Raw genomic sequence first — 21912 nt, 5'->3', positions numbered from 1 at the left:
CAGGGAGGGAGGACCTGTCTTCAGGACGGCTTCTGGCTCCCACCACACTGCCCCTGGGGACACGGGCCGTCCAGAGCCACTGCCAGTGCCTGAAGCCCGCCGGGGTGCCAGGTCCCGCAGTCGGAACCTCGGCTCCCCTCGCTGCCATCACCCCTGCAAACCAGCCTTCCACTGAGGAGACCCTCCCAGAGAGCGGCTCCCGGTCACAGCCAAGTGTGGAGACCAGTGTGGCAGACGCCAGAAGTCGCCAACGCCTCTGAGCAGGAAAGAGTCATCATCTGGGCCACAGGGAGACCGGGAGCAGGTCGCCCGTCTGCGTGCGGAAGGCGCGCCGATGCCAACCCACCCCGGCCACGAGCTTTACAAACCAGCCCGCCTCTGCTCTGAACCGTATTTAGGTTGAACCCACCATATGCCAGAGATTTTGAAACAGAGATTCAAAGATTGAGACTTTTGAAACAGATCCACGTCTGCTCTCGTACAGCTTGTTAAAATAAATACTCTAAAGGGGATCTCGAGTCCAGCGTGTCCCCAAAACAACATGAACCCAAGTCTCCCTGGGGGTCCGACACCCCATGTCCATACTTTTCTGAGAAACTCCGAATCTGACACTGGAGGAGAACCTTGTAAGGACCAGGGTTGGCAGGTGCAATGCCAGGCCCCGGGCAGCTCAAGGGCCTGAAGAGAATCAACAGGCCGTCTTCAAGTTAAACCACACTGTCTGTGTGACACCAAAGGACAAACAGCACCTCCCTGAAAAGAAAAAAATCACGTCCCAAATTCCTACAATTCGTTTCTGACATTTTTCTCTGAAATACGTCCAGCAGACGACGGCACTGATGGATCGCAGCAGCAGCGGTTTCGGCCCACACCCCGGCCGGCGTCCCAGGTCCCCAGGTTGGAGATCCGGCGGCCGGACTGCCTTCACCTCGGCCTCGGGGAGGACGGTGCGGAGCTCCGCCGGCTCTCGGAGGACGGAGGACCCAGGTGGTGACGCACGCCAGGCACAGACTGCCGGAGCAACCTGTGCCCACCTGTCCTGTCCCCAAGACGCTACTTTCCTTGTTCCGATGCCAAGAATGTCACGACATCTGCGGTTTTTAGAGAACGATCTTTGTTCTTCTCCCAAGAAGACTGTACTTTTGTTGGTTTAAAACGGTCCAGTGGGGGATCCCTGGGTGGCTCAGCGGTTTGGCGCCTGCCTTTGGCCTAGGGTGTGATCCTGGAGTCCCGGGATCGAGTCCCACGTCGGGCTCCCAGCATGGAGCCTGCTTCTCCCTCTGCCTCTCTCCCTCTCTGTGTCTATCATAAATAAATCTTTAAAAAAAAAAAAAAAACGGTCCCATGACTGCTAGTTACTGCAGTGGCCAGGACACCACGGGAGGGGACGTGGGCACAGGTCTCCTCCCTCCGAGGGTGACCCACGGCGCACGAGGACAGCTGGGACGGAGGGATTTGTGCGGGGTCACGGTGCATCACCGGTCCGTGCCCGCGACAGGACCCGTGGGCTCCCGCACCCCGCTGACCTCCCTCGTTTGTGCCAGGAGGCTGCTGGCGGACGCGACCGCCTCCACCCATGACACCGATACGACCGCTCGCATCCCGACGACCCGGGCCTCCCTCCCATCACTCCCAGGATCTTAAGGAAGGGAATCCTTTCCATGAAAACAAACAAACCACTTTGGCTCCCGGAAGCTCTGACTCTCCCCGGACTGACGCTGTCACGCCAACTGTGGCCCCTCGGGGTGCTGGGGCCCAGGGACCCGCCAGGACACACGAGCGAAGGGACGCCGCAGGACGGTCGCACCACTCCGTCACCTCCCTGGGATCTGCCTCCCGCGGCGCACACATCTCGCTCCTCTGGATTCTCTTCCACAGGATGAAAAACGGTTATAATTACCGGAGAACTACATCTGTCTTCTACGGCGAGACTTCTCTGAAAACACCAACACAAGTTCATTCGAAAGCTCTGACTGGAATCCAAGCACCGCCACAAAGATGAAGGCGGCCGCCGTGGCGAGCGTAACTGAGAGCAGCCTAGCAACTGTTTTAATCACCGCATTTAAACCGGGCTCTACTTCAGAGCACCGGCGATACTTCCATTTTAAATGCTTCATTTCTCCATCCTGGATCGCTTTGCCATCAGCAGTTCTTAGGCTCTGATTTTTGGTTCTTACGTGCCCACTGGCCTACTAGTCGTGCCCAAGTGTGCGCGGGTCGGGCAGGACGGGCGCCCCCCCACACGCGCTGTGCACCTGTCCGCAGCAGCAGCACCTACGCCGTGGAGGCCCGCCCCGACCTGCGGAGCACTCCTGTCCTCTTCCCCAGACAGGGGTCGGGATGACACCGCAGACTCTCCGAATGGCTGCGTTTCTGTTCTGTGCATTTTCCAGACGCGGGTTCCTCGTTGGACGTCCTCTTTAGACGTGCCCCCATATTCCGGGGGGAAATGTGCGCCGTATCCAGAGAAAAGCCAGCTGTTATTTGAACGTTCAAGACCTAGTAAGTTCATGGACCTGGATATTTAACGGCAGGGTCGTCTATCAGCGTGAGCAAGACTAAGGAATCCAGCTTTTGCTCACGTGCTAACTCGTAACTCCTGTCTGTTGATGCTGCGTATTTTGGTTAAGGGCCCCAGAACAAGAGCCTGGTGGAACTGACCAGCAAGTGAGATAAATACTTATTTTCAGGAAGAAAAAAAAAAAAATCTCTGATGAATTTTGTTAATATTTTCGAGAAATACATCTTCTTGGCTGCGGGTATGAGAAAGGAAACCAGCGTCTGTGCTCAGCGAGTACCCGGCCATCTCCGGGAACAGCAGTTGGGGGAACGTGGTTCGCCCCCCACTTCCCGGGTCCTGGAGAACCATTCTGAATGAGTCAGGTTAGAGCTTATAGCCGGTTAACCTGCTTCCCAAACCCAAAGGGGAAAGTGGGGTACGAAAACCTGGGTGCAGGGAACCAGGGTGGCTCAGTCGGTTAAACATCTGCCTTGGGCTCAGGATGGAGCCCCGAGGGGGGCTCTGCGCTCCGGGGAGCCTGCTCCTCCCTCCGCCTCCGCCCCCCACCCTCACCTTCTCTATCACACATGCTCCTTTAAGGAAAATCTTAAGAAAAACCGGGGGCTGTTCTACACCTGGACGGGCGCGGAGCTGTCCGAGGGCTCCCGGCTCTCCCTTCAGTCTACGCCGAGTGGATGAATCTTACAGTGAACACGCTTTTGCTCACAGTCACGCCGCCCTCCCAGGCTTTCTGCTGCTTTGTAACAGGCAGGCATTCTCCTTCCCAGCCCTCGAAGCGAGGGACGGCTGTACTTGGGTCATGATGGGCATCCCCGGAAGGAAGTGGAAGAGGAAGGCGTCCCCACTTCACGGCTGGGCAAACTGAGGAAGTGAGCTGCTGCATGGTCACGGGTGGTGGAAAGAGAGCCCGGCTGCCGGCTGCCCCCGGCCTTCATCCACGGGCGCCCAGGAGCGACGCCTTCCCGGCCACTGGACTCAGCAGGAAGCGAGACCACGCTCTGCACCCACTGACCTTCACGGAACTCAGGGGCAAGTCCGTCAACAGAGACTCCACAGTTTCTCCGGGAGTCACGTCCCTGGCCACGGCTCAGCCTACGTGGTCAGCAGCCAAGGTACAGGAACACCCGTGCCTGGGACGTTCATTTCCTTCGCCTACCTTCTCAACACAACAGCTACGGAAATCCACCTGCGCTCTGTGGTTTGGCTTCCAGACCTTGGAGGCAGGTTTCACTGTCCACGCTGCCGCTTTTGAAACCCAAAAGGCTGAATGGTAAAATACAAAATATAGTAAAGTTGCTAAAACTTTACTATAGAGAGAACATGTTCTGACCCTTAGACTCACATGTGAACATCTTCCTAACGGTCCACCAAGCACCCCTCCAGCCGGTCTGTGCCGTGTAGACCTGAGGTTACCTTGGCCCGTGTGGCCACAGGTCGGCGGTCCAGTTATCACGTAGCGAGCAGGCTGGTGGACACACAGTCCTAACCCGCTGGGGGGGCTGCCTGGCCACCCTGTTTCTCTCTGCTGCGAAGCGTAAATACCTCACCCAGCTTCTTGCCCAGGAGATGTGCATCCTGCGTCACTGAAATGGACCTGGGTTCTGTCTGGAGCCACTGTGGAGGGACATGGGGGCCTGGGACCAGGTCCCAGTGAAGTGAGTCGGTGACAGGCAGCACACAGGACACCCAGAGAGAAGAGCGGCCACCCTGAGCAACACTAAACAAAGCCGGGTGTGGAGGTCAGGTGTCACAGGACGAAAGGGTGTGTGTGTGTCAAGGCCACCAAGTGAGGACAGCATGAGGACAGCGACTGAGTGAGGCTCCTGGATTCCGGGAGAAAGGTCACTGATGACGATGGAGAAACAGGAGGGTGGAGGGGTGAGGGGTGGGAGGCAGGAACCACGGAGCCCCCTGGTTGCACGAGGTGTGACAGAACCAGACAAGGGTACCGGGATTGCAGAGAACAGCCAACGGGCAGGCTGCCCATGTGCCCGGCCTGAGCTCCTGGGTCTGGGACCCGATGCTGGTCGTCCGTCTGCCTGCCGGTGTCAGCACACTGGGTGGAGAGTAAGCAGCCTTCTCGCCCCCCACCTGCCCTGGAACGCTGCTCCTGCTGTCCTGCGCCGGCTGTCACATGGCGGGCCCACGGGCTCCTGCTGATGCACCTGCTGCAGGTGTGCACGGGTGCAGTGGGAGTCTACTCCCCAGAGCCCAAGGCTCCTCAGGCCCGTCTATGGCCTCTGCGGCTGCTGCTGACCACATTCCTCGCGGGGCTCTCGGGCCTTCTGGAGTCACCAAGCCTCTATCCATCCCTCGTAGCTTCCAGGGGCCCCGTGAACAAGGCCCCACAGACTGGAGGCATGACACGATGGAAACATTCTCGCCAGGTTCTGGGGACCGAGTCCTGATTTGTACCACTGGCCAAAACGGAGGTGCGGGCAGGGCCGCGCTTGCTCCAGAAGCTCTAGGGGAGAACCTGCCGCTTGCCTCGCCCGGTGTCTGGGGGCCACCAGCATGCCCCGGCTGCGGCTGCATCACCCCATCCTCCCACCTCCCCCTTCACGGCGCCCTATCTCCATGGGCGGCCACATCTCTGCCTCCATGACAGGGGTTCGTGCACTTGCACTCAGGGCCCAGCCAGATGATCCGGGACCATCCCTCACGCGGAGATCCTCGCCCACATCTGCAAGTCCTCAGGCTCTGTTCACAGGCTCCAGGGACGGGGTTGTGCTGTGAGGGGGGGAACCACAGCTTGCTCAGCCCCCCACCATCTCAGGACGTGGCTCAGACACTCCTGAGCTTTGGAATCTGCTACTTCAACACAAATCATCCTCACAGTGATAACCCAGCAAAGCCATTCTTTTTCTATTTTTTTTAAACCATATCTATCGGCTTTTCTAAGTACTTTTAACAAAATTCTAAAATGATGGAGTCTTATTCTAAGTCCTGCCTTTCAATTTAAGCCTCAATTTTATTTCTAAATCTTGTGTTTCAGAGGGCTTTATATTTGGATTAATGAGTACATGAGGTTTAGAATTGGGTCTTTTTGGAACCTGGCCTAGTTTTGTTGATTTTCCCCAAAAAGGGGGTGGGAGTAAAAAGGGCCTATCTGGTCCTTTGTAATTTTTGCCTACTATACATATTTTTTTAAAAGATCTTATTTTAGAGAGAATGAGAGAGAGCCTGAGCAGGGGGAGGGGCAGAGAGCAGCAGACTCCCCACTGAGCAGAGAGCCCATGTGGGGCTCGATCCTGGGACTCCAGAATCACGACCTGAGCTGAAGGCAGATGCTTAACCAAATGAGCCTCCCAGAAGCCCCTCTAACATGCATATTTAATGGTATCAATTCTTTATCTCCCATAAGACATCTACACTACAGAGACGGACTCCTGAGGCCTTCACGCAGGGACTTCTGGAGGCAAAGGCCACTGGAGCCAGTTTGCAGCCACAAGTTCACTGGTGGCCAGGGATGCAGGAGAGGTAGTCCGTGCACACACAGTGGGGAGGGGCAGACACCTACCCAGGAGTACGTCCCTGTGCACCTCCCCGTGCACCAGGTGGTCTGAGCAGGCTTGCGAATGTCACAGCTGACGACACCTGATCTGAAAGGTACGAATCTAAGATGCTCTAAGCAGGAAGCGGGCATTGCTGGTACCCAACAAGGTCCTCAAGAGTTATTTACAGAACAGATCTCAGGAAGGGGAGTCTCAAGCCCTCTGTCTCTGGGCTTGGTAAATCCATGCAAGGTGTATACAAGTTCTGAAAGGTACGCTGCCAAGTTGTGAAAACACAGGCTTTAGAGGAAATGAAATAACAGAGTAACTATTCTGAGGTCTTTTTAAAGCAGGCTACTTAAAAGGACATAAAGTCCCAGTTTTGTTTTGAAAGCCGACTCAGAAGGCATTCAATAAAATGTTTATTACTAGGCAGTGGGATCACGGTGGATTTTAATTGTCTCTTTTATAGTTCTTTTTTTTTTTTTTTTTTTGAGAGTTTATTTCCTTATTTTAAAGCAAGAAAGAGAGAACACGTGTGCATGAGCTGGGGAAGGGGCAGCGGGAAAGAGAATACCAAGCAGACTCCCCGCTGACTGCGTCAGGTCAGGAGGCAGACTGGGGGCTCCATCTCACGACCGAGATCATGACCTGAGCTGAAACCAAGAGTCAGACACTAAACCAATCAAGCCACTCAGGTGCCCCTAGTTTTATGTAGTTTTATAAACAGGTGTTACTCCAATGGAGAAACGAAACACCTCTTTAAATATACATAAATAGGGCAGCCCAGGTGGCTCAGCAGTTTAGTGCCGCCTCCAGCCCAGGGCATGATCCTGGGGTCCTGGGATCGAGTCCCACATCGGGCTCCCTGCATGGAGCCTGCTTCTCCCTCTGCCTGTGTCTCTGCCTCTCTCTCTCTGTCTCTCATGAATAAACAAAATCTTTAAAAAATAAATATACATAAATAAAATGCACATTTATGTATATTTTATATATTAACAGAAACAGATATGAAACACAAAACAAATCCACGCAAAGGATGTGATGCTATCTTAGCGGCAGAGGGCAATGCCCTCCTGCCTCCCAGGGCTGCCTCCCTGCCTCTGTCCCTGACCAGTTAGGGAAGTCAGGGAACAGAAAGTGCTAGTAAGGACCTTGGGCTGGTGCTTCTGCATGGTCACCTGACCAGGTGAGCAGTGGCACATGGAGCTGTCCCTATTCATTTGCTTGGGGTTTCTCGATTGTCCCTCCTTACATGAGCCATCGTATTCTATAGCGATTAGGGTAACTGTATTATGCTGAAAGATTTCCTTTGCATATCACTTCATTTCAAGGGCTTCCTAATTGTTTCCATCCAGCACAGGCACAGGAGCTGAAGAACTACCTGTCTGTACTCCTCTAATCACCATCTGGGGACAGAGCCCAACCAGGAGAAAGAGCACAAAGCAAACGAAGGCATGGTGCCCACCGCTGTCCCCCTAACGCCAACCCTGATGCACCATCGGGAACGGCATGAGGCGGCAGCGGGAGGGAAAGCAAAACACCCACCAAGAGATCCAATTCCTGATTCCCTGGGGATTTTCACTCACACTTGCTCTGAATGACCGGACTCGTGAGGGTATTTGCTGAGGTCTACGATCAGGGATAGATTTATGTGTCTATGATCAGGGATAGATTTAGGAAATCAGGGTTTTTCCAACAGTATTGCGGCAGCAGGCTTTCCTTGTTCTGGGGGGAAAAAAAATCCATCCTCCGGTTAAGCGATTCCTCTGCAGGAATTGGCAATGGCCTCCTTCTGTGGGTCCCGAGCACCCCAGTGTCTGGCAAGTGGCTAAATGCAGAAATTACTGAATGCAGCTGAAGCATCCAGAACCTGGAGCACCAGAGCTGGTCAGACCCCCTTCCTTTGGCACTAACGGACAACTCTGTGAAAGCTGCCCCTCACTTGGATGAAATCCCCCGAGCACCTCACTTCTCTTGTTGCTCAAACTGTTCTGCCAACGTTCATACCATTCCGGGGGCTGCAAGCTGGAGGGCTCTCCGAATCACAGGTTACTTCCTTGTAGATCCTAAACGCCCAGTCTGTAAGTAATCTGATAAAAGAAACCATCTGTATCGAGTGCGTGATTTGACAGGCTTCTCATCCGAGGTACCAGAAGTGCAGTAAGTCCCACCGTCCACATGAAGAAACTGGAAACATCATGATCTGAGGCTCAGTCGGTACAGCGTGTGACTCTTGATCTTGGGCTTGTAAGTTTGTGCCCCGCGTTGGGTGTAGACATTACTTAAAAATAAAACCTCTAAAGGAAAAAAGTTGTGATCTGAGATGCTACAGTTTCTACTGCAATTTATGTAGTGGGGGAAAATAAAATGTGAATGGATGGATGGATGGATGGATGGATGGATGAATGGAAAAGAGCAGAGAAGAGCCCTCAACCTTGGGGAAGGGGGGGGGAGGGATGCAAAACTCAAAAAATGAGACTTTTCTCTCTAGGTGCCCCAACAAGCCCACTGCTGGGCGCCCGGGGGAGCGGCAGGTGCGAGCCCTCTGAAGGGTCCTCCCCTCCTCAGTGATCACAGCCACTCCACGCCTCAGCACTTCCAGGAACACGGCTCACCTCCATAAGAATATCTGCGTTTCCCTAAACTGAGGGGACTCCCGTCCCTCTGCCCGATCCCATCACTGACCTTCCTCATCAATACCAGGCTGCCCGCACAAGCCACGGCGTCCCAGCAGGGGAGGCGACAGCCAGGCAGAGAGGCTGATGGCAAAGCCTCCGCCCCAGCATCGGGCCGGGGACGCACCACCCTAAAGAGGGACACCTGGGCTGTCACCAGACCCACAAAACCCTTGATGAGTTCTATGAAAAGAGTACAGGGAACTAAATATTAAGTCTGTTTATTATTTGCTAGTAAAAACAAACAAACGGCATCTCCTTTGTCAATTTTTCTTTGAATTTTCCCTAAAGTTACATACCAGGCAAAAAGCAAAAATAAGGGATCTGGGTCCCTCTAACCATAGAATATATCATTCCGACTTTATTTTGTCCTCCTCCCCAACCCAATGAATGAAACTTTACTTCTGCGTCCCCGTACTGCTGATCCAGGAACTTCACACGCTTTATGGAGTGTATCTTATTACGGGTCTAAATGATCTCTTAAACCACTGTGTTAGTTTTATTAGGTCTGTATTCTCCGCAGCGACAGCAGAAGGGAAAAATATGCCGCGCGAGTCCTCCTTACGGGCGCTTCTGATGCCCCCTAGTGGCTTCTCCCTAAACTGCCAAATCAAGTGCTTGAGACCAAACCAAAGGTTTCCTTAGCGCGAGTTCGCACCGGGTGGACCCCCTTAGAGATGCGACCTCCCGTGACCCACACACTGCACCACGTGCAGACGAGCGCCCGTCGGGAATAACCCATACGCTGACCACAGTGTCCCGTTGGACCCCGAACTCTCGGGGATGACGTGCCTTCGTTTTATTAAACATGATCATAACGGAAAGGAGCATTTCCACTTATTGCCGGGCCTCAGACTCAGTCCGAGGCTCTGGAGCCTCCAGGACAAGGGCAAGCCCGTGCCGCCGAGGGGGACGGACCCCAGATGCAGCTTCCGCTCTGTGACCGAGCGTGCTGTCCGGCCGGGCCCTGCGCGCTCCCCTGCGGGGCTGGGGGCTGCCGAGCCGTGACGCCCGACGCGTCCGTGGTTCAGGCAGGAGTGAATTTAAGAGCAAGAGAGACGCGGGTATTTCATCCAGTACCAGGATCGCGGTGCAGGAGCGTGTCCTTGCGCCCACGTGACGGCACCAGCGTGCAGCGCTCTGAGGTTTACACACCAAGGAAAATATGAGGGAACTTCCGGAAATTGCAAAAATCAGACACAAAAATTATCCATGAACCGTGGCTGCCCCTGCAGTAGAGCTGAGGGAGGATGGGTCACAGCGGCCCTGCAGGTGCCTCAATGGGGCGCCACCCCACAGCCGGAAGGGAGGCTCACGGTCCCAGCCACGCGGCGAGGCCCCATCCACTCGGCGAGGTCCCCCTACCTGGTGAGGTTCCCTCCACCTGGCGAGGCCCCATCTAGCCGGCGAGGTTCCTCCACCCGGTGAGGCCCTGTCTACACGGCGAGGTCCTTCCGCCCGGCGAGGCCCCGTCCATCAGCATTGCTCATGGCACCAGGCCTGGATGATGCAACAGCTAGTCAATCCTCCAAATTCTTTTCAGGTTCTCTTTTCTTCTAGGACAGGCCTGCCATTTATTCATGTCCCCAAGGCACGGCCAGCCCCCCGGGGACAGCATAAGGCTGTGGCTGAAAGTGGTGGTGCCTGAACGCACCCTAAAAAATCAGGCCTCCACCACACCGCGGCATTACTGACACCGGAGCTCCACCTCCTGGGGCAGACACCCTGTGCCAGCGACACTCAGGACATGCCAGCCGGAAAAAGAATGCATGCTTATTATGCTTTAATTCTCTGATTTTCACAGGGACTTGCAGGGCTTCCTGGATTTTGACATTTCAAATAGAAAACAATGAAATATGATTTTTATGCTCCCCAAAGGGAGAGGTGCTTTGAGCACCCAGCAAAGTCTGGTCCAGATGAGGGCCCGGGCCCCCACTGCAGAGGGATGAGCCCCAGCGGCAGGACAGTGGCACCCCGGCTGCACCATGGCCCCTCTGGAACTGCTTCTGTGTGGAAACGAGGGTGGGTGTCCAAGGCCCCTTGAGCCCTCCAGAGCACTGACAGGACATGAAGCTCAGGCGAGGCCCAAAGGCCAAAAGCCCACCCACAGCAGGTGTCTGTCTCTCTCTAAGGCGACACAAGGCAGTGAGCGTACTGGTAACACCCCTGGCCAGAAGGGACAGACACAGTGTGAGGATCCCCCCCTTCACCGTCATGGCTACACATGGCCCAGCCACGTCTCTGGGCCGTCTGCCCTCTGGGGAGCTGGGGTGCTCCAGCCGCAGAGAACCCACCATAAACACCAAGGCCACGTCTACACCAGCAGCAGGGCACACCTGCTCCCACGTGTCTTCCCAACACATCAGACTTCTGCTCGCCCAAGGGACTGACTGCCATCTCCTAACAAAACTCCCAAGTGCGGAAGGTGAGCTTATCTTCACATGAAGCAACAAACCTACTGAAAATACCCCATGTGGCCAGGGTACAGAAAAAGGACACCTGCTGGAGGGGGGGCGACTCCACGGAAGGCTCACGGGGCAGTGAGGACCACAAGCCACAAGGCTACACGGGCCACTGAGCCTGCAGTCTCCCCTCCACGGCGGTCTCCTAAAGAAAGGACTAAGGGGGGCAGCCCCGGTGGCCCAGCAGTTTAGCGCCGCCTGTAGCCCAGGGCGTGATCTTGGAGACGCTGGATCGAGCCCCATGTCAGGCTCTCTGCACAGTGCCTGCTTCTCTCTCTGCCTGTGTCTGCACCTCTCTCTCTCTCTGTCTCTCTCTGTCTCTATGAATAAAGTCTTTTTAAAAAAAAGAAAAAAAAAGAAAGAAAGGACTAAGACAGAGACAAAGATTTAGGTAAAGAGTCATCCACTCAGGCACTGATCCTAAAACAAACACATAAATGGGGGTGGACGGAGTCCCTAAATGTCTAATAGTGGATTGGGCCAAAAGAGAGTAGTTCTAGTCACTCAATGGAATGCAGTGAGAAAATATATTGCAGAAAAAGTACTGACGTGAAAAAGTAGGTTGTACTATGTCACAAGCCCCTATGATCCACTTTTTCCAAACACATGGGCACACACAGCCATACCCCCCCGCCCCGCCCCAACCTCAACGGTGACAGCCACTGGGTTGTGGGATTATGGGTGGTTTTTACCTCCATATTTCACGTCCTTTAAAAATCATTTCTTTAGGGTCAGCTGGGTGGTTCAGTCGGTTAAGTGTCCGACTTTTGGTTTCAGCTCAAGGTCGTGAGATGGAGCCTCGCACCAGGCTCTGCGCTCAGGGTAGGGTCTGTCTGGGATGCTCTCTCTCCCTTTGTCCTCCCACCCCCACATTCTGTCTCAAATAAATAAGTAAAACTTCTTTAAAAAATCATTTCTTAAGCCAATCTCACAAAATCCAACTTAGCCGTCAAAGTTTCTAGAGTCTATTCTCCTTCAGACAAACAAGTGTACGGTCCACCCTTCACAGCTGCCTTCTCCCTAAATCAGGGAAGATCCATCCAGCTGTTGGGATGTCACCTTCTCTTCACAAAACTTCCAGTGACTCTGCACTACCAAGCTGACCCCGGCTCCCAGAGCCTGGCTTTGCGGGGGGGACGCCCAGCATCTGCACCAACCTGATTCCCCGCTGTGGAGTATCAGTGCAAAAACATCGGCATCCATGGGGTAAAGCTATGCGTTCTGGTGCCAAAGACCTTCACAACTTCCTCCTTGGAGGATGACTCTTCCTTCTCTCTTGTGAACGGAACACATGGGTGCTGCTAACCCCCAGGCATGAGCGGACAGTCCCTCGGTGAACGGAGGCCACTAAGAATCTGGTTATGTCCTTACTCTCTTTGGGAAGAATGTTCTAAATAGGAGACTTCAAAATACATTGGAAACATCAGCCATGAAGTGTATTGATTTCTGACCATCCTATTTAAGCAACATTTTGATCAGAGGCTGGGGACAAGGAGGTCAAAACGTACATCATTGTTGAATCATTTTAAAAACATCAGGAAGACGGATGCCCGCGTGGCTCAGTGGTGGAGCACCTGCCTTCAGCCCAGGGTGTGACCCCGGGGTCCTGGGATCGAGTCCTGCAGGGAGCCTGCTTCTCCCTCTGCCTGTGTCTCTGCCTCTCTCTCTGTGTCTATCATGAATAAACAAAATCTTTAAAAAAACAAAAACAAAAACAAACCATCAGGAAGAGAATGGAGCGGCATTATGAACAGATTACGAACAAAAATAAAAGCCATTTGTACACATTAATGATACGTCAAGCTAATTCAAGCTGCCTCAAGTCATTAACGGGATCCTGGGGCAAACCCCAGCTACGACGCCACAGCGTAGAGAAGGAGCAACGCAACCGTCTTCTGTGTCTTTGATAAAGTTAATTCTAGGAGCAAAAGACAGGAGTCTTGACGAGAAAATCAGAACAGAGCACACTTACTCAGAGTGTGCGAACGGCAGTGTCACGCTGGCAGTGCCAGAGTTAAAGCGGCGTCTACGGGCACACGTGAGCGCTGGTGCCCCAGCACGGCGGCCAGGAGGGAAGCGCAGTGGGAAGACCTTCCCGACCCAGCGTGCGCAACTGCCAAAGAGGATGACAGCCTCCACTGACACAACAGTCTACAAAACTAGATGAAGTACGAGAGACTATTTCTCATCTCTTGTTGTTTGCGCCAGTATCAACCTTGGTATCAAGATTTTAAGATGACTTCTCTGGAGGTTATTTTGGAAAGAGTCAAAAAATGGAACGATCCTCTCTCCACCCAAAACTAGTGTAAGAATTACCAAGTTCCACACCTGATTCCGTGTTGTTAAGGCCGGGAGCTCAGAGCGTGAAGTATGAATCACACCCATGATGGAGATACTCCTCCCTACCCAAACCCTTCCACGCTGGATAGGTGATTTTTAAGCAAATCAACAGATACACAGAGGAGTTAATCCCTCTGTAAACGTCCAGCCTCTGAATAGTTCAGTGGATGAGAGAGAAACTCTCAAACGTGGAAATTTCTAGGCAAAGATTCCAAACAAGAAACCAGCTAATTTCACACTTGCATCCAAGTTCATAACAGTATCTTAAAAATCCTTGGATTATTCCAGGGTCATCACCTTCAACAAATTCTCAAACGAGTCCTGACAATGTTCTCTTATATCCTGCTCATTAGTCCCACCTCAACACAGTCCCCATTTGTCAAATGTGCTTGGAAAATACTTGGCTGCAAATCAGCTGCCAAATGTCTGGCTTGTCTTTACAAGAAGCTCTAGAATCTTATTTTTCCCCCCAGAAAATAATAAATCAAAAGTTTTTCTTGTTTTTCTTTTGGTTTGGGTTTTGTTGTTTAGCCTCTGAAAATACGGCTTACTACAGCCAATGTTGATATTTTAGCTGCAGTGTTATTTCGTTTTGTGATTTAACCCCTGGTATAGAAGAGTTTATTGGGTTAAGAAACAAACTGAATTTAAAAAGGCACAAAGGATACTGACAATGTCATGTTTTATTAAGAAAAAAAAAATCCCTGTGAAACATGCATGCACTTCCCCATCCAAACCTAAACCAGGCTACAGCACCAACGGGAAGACCCAGCCAATCCCAGGCCTTCTTGCTCACTGTACACATACCCTCCCCACCCACAGGCTCTACCCAAAGTCTACTTCATGTCAACACCAAAGACAGGTATCTTTTTTTTCTTTTTTTTTTTTTTTGACAGGTATCTTTTCTTTCTTTCCTTCCTTCCTGTTTATTTTTATTTATTTTCTAGATTTTATTTATTTATTCATGAGAGACACAAGAGAGAGAGAGGCAGAGACACAGGCAGAGGGAGAAGCAGGCTCCCCACAAGGAGCTCAATGCGGGACTCGATCTCAGACCCCGGGATCATGCCCTGAACCAAAGGCAGATGCTCAACCACTGAGCCATCCAGGCATCCTGTTATCTTTTCAATTTAATGAGCGGCTACAAACAACGGGCCAGATGTGGTTCTTCTGGAGGCAACTTGCAGATTCTAATTTCCATGGGTTTGGACCACGTTGGAAGCTGCCAGGCAGTGACAGCCAATGACACTCGTGGTTAATGAGGACAGCAGAGCGGCCACCCAACAGGTCAAGCCCATATTACATACGACTCAGCTGATCACCTTCAGAGGAGCCTGATGAGCGTTTTCCTTCTCTTCCTTTCTCCTATTTCGGCCGCACGCAGGCAACTTTCTCATGTCATCCTTGTTCTTAGAAAGTTTTAAAATATGAAACCCCTCGAATTTAAGCATAAAGTTTATGTTTTGCCCCATCGTAACATGAACTAACTACCCATCTGTCCCATGAAATCTTGAACGTATGACATTTCAATGCAGCGAGGAGAGGGCCGTGAGTGTGCACTAGGGGCGGGGGGGGGGTGGGGGTGGACATGGGGACAGTGACGGACACAGATGCGCAGGGAAAAGGAAAACCGCAGGCGAAAAGGGACACGTGGGCCCAAACTGACTGTACCGAGGAGGGCCTGTTAGACCTACTATCTCACATCAGAAGCCCTTAAACTAGGACATAAATAACTACCAGTCATTGTTACAACTGATAAAAAGATACAAATTAACAGACACTAAGTGACTCCTTGGACATGAAATATATAAAGACCCAACGGACACACACATATGGCCTGCTTTTAAACATGGAAAGTCTTATTTTTGAAAGGACTCCTTTGGAAAAAAAGTCCACAAAGATAAAAATAAATGGACTCCAATCTACTCTGTAATATAATAAAGAGGAAAAAAAAGGAGCAACAAAACAAATAACGAAATAGGGCACCCCAACAATGAAAATTAAGCTGGTTCCAAGCAAGCATGGAACAGGGCTAATTGACATATCCTTTAACAGCACAAAAGACTGTGGTGTCAGCAAAACAAAATGGCACAGGATGATGCAGCACTCGGGAGCAAAATCCCTAAAGATTGCTCCCACTTAATGATGCTCTAACACATGCAATTAGGTTGTACAAACCGGGCTCATTAATACAGCTACTCTTGTGCCGGACACTCCTGTAATTAGGACCGAGCAGCTGCAGATATTTAACGTGAAATAGGACTCTCCGTACATCAGGATATCAGTCTTTGGAAGCAAAGGCAGAAAGCAAACGGAGGCTTCCTGACTTACAGAAAACCCGTGGGCCAGGCACGCAGCCTCTCCTGGCTCAACCCTAACAGCACAGGGCACAGGGAATGCAAGGCCAGGTGAGCCATCCGCAGGCAGGGGGCGGGGGGGGGGCAGCTTCTACGATAGTGCTTTCCGGAATGTGAACTGCAACACGAACGTAAAGAGCCAGTGTGATGGTGCTGGGAGACTGATGTGGATCCTTCTAGAATGGGATGGTGCCATCAGATGGATGCCTGGCCACAGGACACTGCGTCGAACTGTGTGATGACAGGAAGCCCGAGCATGCGTTCCGGCTGTGGCAGCACCAGCAGTCAGCACACAGAACCCCTCTAATGCTCCTGCCCAGCCTCTCCACCCATACGCACCTCTCTACCCACAAGCACCTCAGAACCCTTCTAATGCTCCTGCCCAGCCTCTCCACCTATATGCACTGCTCCACCCACAAGCACCTCAGAACCCCTCTAATGTTCCTGTCCAGCTTCTCCACAATATGCACCTCTCTACGTACATGCACCTCAGAACCCCTCTAATGCTCCTATCCAGCCTCTCCACCCATATGCACCTCAGAACCCCTCTAATGATCCTGCCCAGCCTCTCCACCCATATGCACCTCAGAAACCCTCTAACGATCCTGCCCAGCCTCTCCACCCATACATATGTACCTCTCCACCCACATACACCCCAGAACCCCCCCTCTAATGTTCCTGTCCAGCCTCTCCACCCATATGCACCTCAGAACCCCTCTAATGATCCTGCCCAGCCTCTCCACCCATATGCACCTCAGAAACCCTCTAACGATCCTGCCCAGCCTCTCCACCCATACATACGCACCTCTCCACCCACATGCACCCCAAGAACCCCCCCTCTAATGCTCCTGTCCAGCCTCTCCACCCATATGCACCTCAGAACCCCTCTAATACTCCTGCCCAGCCTCTCCACCCATACACACCTCAGATCAAATGGTCTCTTTTTCATATAAATAATGTGGAGCATCGGGCAGCCCCAGTGGCGCAGCGGTTTAGTGCTGCCTGCAGCCCAGGGCGTGATCCTGGAGACCCGGGATCGAGTCCCACATCAGGCTCTCTCTCTGTATGATGCCTGCTTCTCCCTCTGCCTGTGTCTCTGCCTCTCTTTGTCTCTATGAATAAATAAATAAATAATCTTTAAAAAAAATAATGTAGAGCATCTACCCTAGAATGAGCTGTCCTCCACGTGAGATCACTGAACTATCCAGTTATTCTTGATGACACAGTGGCACGTCCCAGCAGTCTTGGAGAAAGTCAGATAGAAAGACGGTAATTTGTGATTTGTCTAGAACTTGGCTTATATGCATCTTGACCAGGTCTGAACAATTATTTTCAGAGCAAAATGCTGCATTCAGGTTTTCCTACTGTCCTATCAACACAAGCTTAGGAAGGTAAGAAGTTAAAGCTCTAGAGGGGAGTATGCGTTCATGTGTAACAGGATGCTTTCGGTTGGGATTTAACAAGTGGTAACAATTTTAGAATATACGTGTGAGAATACTAAATTCTGTATACAAGACAGCTGGTGGCCTAACAGGAACAACCCAAATATAAAACCACACTGTGTTGTAATACAGACAAATCTCGATCAGCTCATTATAGGAGACGGAGGGGGGGGCAGGGGCATAAAGTAGCTTCGATAAGAGAAAATTAAATATTTTGTACCACTGTCAGGTTCCACACATTCTTTATGAAAGGGAAACCACTTTTCTTTATATATCAGGGATCTTTCAAATCTCAAACACCAGTCAGATACCAGAATTTGAATATCATAAAATATACACCCCCCTTGGAAACTTAGGGCATCTATTGGCTCTATCCCGTAAAACGTCAACACGAACAACTGATTCCATGTCACGCTTAGTTTGAAAACGTGAACTCCGCTATGATACAAATCATGACGCTCATCATACATCCATTACCCGATCGCGGTCATCAAAGCAAAACAAGCTAGAAACAAGGACGTTCGGCGTAGGTTGAGAAATTTCAAAGTGTTTGAAAAAGAGAGTGAAATTCCTCATTTCCAAACTCCGGTTTCAGGGAACTAAAATTCCCAACGCTCCGTCGTGAACACTGGGGAGGCGGCGTGCACGTCGACGGTCCGAGGGGTCCCCTTACACACACGGCTGTTCACTACCGCTCAGCACTGCTTGGGCTTCTAGGGGGTGAATTTATTTTTGTCACTGAGTTCTAATAATTCTAGGTTCGTCCCTGAATATCTAGGTCGAAAGAAATCCCATCACCTACGCTACCCTCCTTTACCTACCCAGAGGCTCCGCTGGAACGGCCCGGACGACACGCCCGGCAAGGGCTTCTCCCACGCGGCTGGTTTCTTTAGGGAGCGAGAGAAGCTCTTCTTGAATAAAAAAATCCTAACACCCGAGAAGCAATTCTCTCTGCAGAGAACCAACTTTATGTTTCTGTCCTCCTTTATCTTCATGAATCCAGGCCCTGTGAGAACAAGTGACCAGCGGCTTTCAAAAAACTTCCTGCCAAACTTCAAAATCACCACGGTAAGAGCCTGAAGTCATTAATCATCCAGACACGGGTGGCGGCGACCGGAACTGCCCACCGCTGGACAGACTCGGGGCGGGCGGGTGGGCTGTGCGCAGCCCGGGGCCGCCTCCCCCACTGGGCCGGCCCCTGGGGCCCGAGCCCCCCGCAGGGCTGTCCTGGGAACCACACAGAGACCCCGCGGCCCAGAGCAGGGAACCAGGGGTGCGTGACTGCTCAGAGGTGAATCTTTCATCGCAGGAGCCCCCAGAGAGCTGTTCCATGAGCCACACAAACGCAGCTAGAGGAGCAGGACTAAGGACGGTCCCGACTGCTGCGAGCAGGTGACAGCCACCTGGTCCGTCGCACGCGTCCCCCACCCTCGGGGAAGGTGCAAGCTTAGGTTTGTGGGTGCTGGACTTCCACCTCGCAGAGGCAGGGGCCCTCCCCGTACCTGCCCTCTTCTCATCCCTGAGCCAGAGCCAGAGGTATGGCGAGTGCAAGGCCCTCGGGGGACGGAACCAACGGCCCTCCCTGCCTCCTGACGCCCCTGGTGCCAACAGAGAGCCTCCCTCCTGGATTATTTTCCGAGAGGCACCTGAGAATGACGCTCCAGAGACAAAAATAAACAGACGTTCTGCTTCTTCATTAATTTTACAATTTGTCACGATGCCTGGTGTGGCTCAGCAGTTGAGCATCTGCCTTCAGCTCAGGCTGTGACCCCAGAGTCCCGGGATCGAGTTCCACGTCGGGCTCCCTGCGTGGAGCCTGCTTCTCCCTCTGCCTGTGTCTCTGTCTCTGTCTCTCTCTCTCTCTCTGTGTCTCTCATGAATAAGTAAACTCTTAAAAAATTTTTTTTTTTTTTACAATTTGTCTTCAGTTTCAGGATACTAACAACTCAGAGTTAAAGAAGCAGACTACAGTCCTTGGCATCTTAAAAACTAAACCCAGACAGCCGGCTGACTCGAAAGCCTGGCTGGCAGGGGCAGGTGGAGGTGGGGGTCTGGCTTTTCTTCTTTCGGTGGTTAAGGTAAATGCTATGCAGAAACCACACGTACTTTCTTTTTCCTTCTAAAAGGACAGAAAAAGCACATAAACAAAAGCAAGCCTTGAGGCCAAAGGAAGCCAGAAAGAGAAATCTGAATGACCAGAGTCTGTGAGCGGGTGGTGGGCCTGCTGCCCGCGCCCTCCGCCAGCCTCCCCCAGGGAAGGACCCACATCACGATGTTTTAAGGACACAACAGGTAAGGCTCTGGGCTCCTGTTCCCAAGACAGGCGCCCCATCCAGCCCCAATGCCTTTGTCAAGCTTTGTAATTTTTCTGAGCCTTGATTTACCTCCAAATCTCACAAGGTTTTGGTTTTTTTTCCTTATGGAGCAAAATGGATTGTTCTTGTTCATGACTGCTAAGTCCTGAGCACAGTCCCCAGTCGGTCAGCAAATACTCTTATCACTAACAAAGAGTCCACGGCTTAATAAAAAGACAGACCTTGTAATTACCTGGCAAAACACGTAGAGTAAACCCTCATTTTATTTTTAAAACTTATCCTCATATAGACGGAAATATTTTAAGGACAAAAATCATAAAAGACACAGAAAATGTTGTGTCATGGGTTTCAGTCCCTGTCTGACTCCAGACGCGGGCAGGGAAGCCCAGTAACCTGTTGGGCAATCCCCTCGCATAACTCACTCTCGAGATCATCATGTACAGGCTCATTTATTTACGGAAAGTTCACGTTTGCAATAAACGCACAAGTTACACAATCACTGTGGAGCATAAGGTCATCCATACAACTAAATTCTGCAAATATCCATCAGAGACCAGCAAACCTTCCGCAAAGGGCCAGAGAGGAGCCATTTCAGGCCTGGCGGGGCCGTGACATTTCCACGTGAACCACGGAACTCTGCTGTGGTGACAAGGCCAGCCCAGCCTTGCGCCTGGGAAAACACAGACACGGGGGGTTGGCCAGGTGGGGCCCGTGCACCCAAGCTTGGGGATCTTCACCTGTAATGGCCCCACAGGGTCTGGGCTGCTCGGGGGGTGGGGAAGGGGGGCAGACAGTGCACCTGCCCCATTGGGCGCCCCCAGGAACCCCACGCAGCTCTGCGCATGCTCTCCGGTGAGGCTAGGCTGACCAAGGGCTCGGGGGTCCACTCTGCAGCCACCAACGTCAGCCAGAGGGGAGGCAGCCTAGGAGCTACTCCCTGCGACTCCAGGCGGAAATCGGGAGCCTTTGCAGGGAGCATTGGTCTTCTAGGCCTTCTAGGCTAGCAGGGTCTCTCTGCCCCAGACCTTCCTGGCCCCTCTGGCCCACAGAGCCCCTCCCTTCCCCCCAACCACCTCCCCTACTTCTTCATCCACCCTCTCCCCCTCCCTCTTCCTAGCCCGGCACTTGGCATCATGATCACGTACGTGAATGTCTCCCCGTTAGGGAACCCTCCTCCTCCAGGGGGGCTTCCTGCCTGCTGTACGGCTGTTCCGGGGGTGGATGATCACTAATGAATTCAGCAACAAAGAAACAATTCCTAAATTCTGCTGCTGGCTCTCAGCCCTGAGTCTTAATGTGGGATTGGTTTTGTTTTGTTTTGTTTTGGGTTTTTTCTTTTTTGGCCTAAATTTTTGACGCTCTTTCCTCTTTCGGATTATTCTCTCCAAAGCCTAAAACATGAAATAGGCTGTTTATATAGTCGGGTTTAAATGAAGAATGAGGAGCTACAGTGAAGAAGAGATGGCAAATGCGTTAAGTGTGACACACCACGTGCAGAGATAAGCTTGGGAAATGCTTCCCTCTGTGCACAAAAATCCTGTGCACACACAGGATTCACCATAGGACTGTTGGGTCTTCTGAGCACACCCACGGCTGAGGGGCACCTCTGGAGGCAGGGGGCGCCCAGATTCGCACCACGGCCCACACATCAGGCCACAGGTTCCGTCGCTGCACAGACGGGGACCTGCTCTAAGGGAAGGGGATGGTGACCCGCAGCGGGGAATATTTACCGTCCTGAAAGACCCGCTCCACGTTCAGCCCGTACGTGGCACACGTCTCGTAGTAGGTGCACCTCTTGAGGTCGCTGGAGAGCTTCCGCGCCCTGGCGTCGTCGATGACCCGCGGGTTGGTGGAACTTATGGCATCTGCAAGAGACGAGCAGAACGTAGTGACACGATGACCATAAGCAGCTGAGGACTTCCCACCACTTAATGTCTCCAAGTAGCTCAAAACCTGCACCCTGCTCCTCGTGCTGTGATGTGTTTAAGAACCTGGAGTTTTTAAAGCTTAGTTTAGGGACACCTGGGTGGCTCGTGGTTGAGCATCTGCCTTTGGCTCAGGGTGTGACCCTGGGGTCCTGGGATCGAGTCCGACATCAAGCTCCCCGCAGGGAACCTGCTTCTCCCTCTGCCTGTGTCTCTGCCTCTCTCTCTGTCTCTCATGAATAAATAAATAAAATCTTTGAAAAAAATCCACAAAAACCTATTTTACCCTCAAAGTGATGATCTCAAACATTCAAAATACTCATCATTTGTAAAACTTGGTTTCAGAGGATCCCGCTTCTGAAATGGAGGTAAAGTGAT

General features: G+C 52.1%; 1 protein-coding gene across 20 annotated transcripts in view; it reads right to left on the bottom strand.

Annotated features, from left to right (window-relative positions):
* The window catches only part of AGAP1 (ArfGAP with GTPase domain, ankyrin repeat and PH domain 1), a 533006-nt gene that overhangs the window by 299484 nt on the left and 211610 nt on the right, over positions 1-21912 (bottom strand). For all 20 annotated transcript variants that reach the window (XR_007405993.1, XM_025463529.3, XM_049101379.1 and 17 more), the window contains one exon: positions 21340-21474. Coding sequence is in view for 19 of the 20 variants with exons in the window: in XM_025463529.3 (XP_025319314.1) it covers positions 21340-21474 (135 nt within the window). In the remaining variant the exon portion in view is untranslated. The remainder of the gene's footprint in view (positions 1-21339; positions 21475-21912) is intronic.

Source organism: Canis lupus, chromosome 25 (genome assembly GCF_003254725.2).
Source record: "Canis lupus dingo isolate Sandy chromosome 25, ASM325472v2, whole genome shotgun sequence".
Taxonomy (NCBI): domain Eukaryota; kingdom Metazoa; phylum Chordata; class Mammalia; order Carnivora; family Canidae; genus Canis; species Canis lupus.
This window is presented reverse-complemented; position numbering and strand designations above follow the sequence as displayed.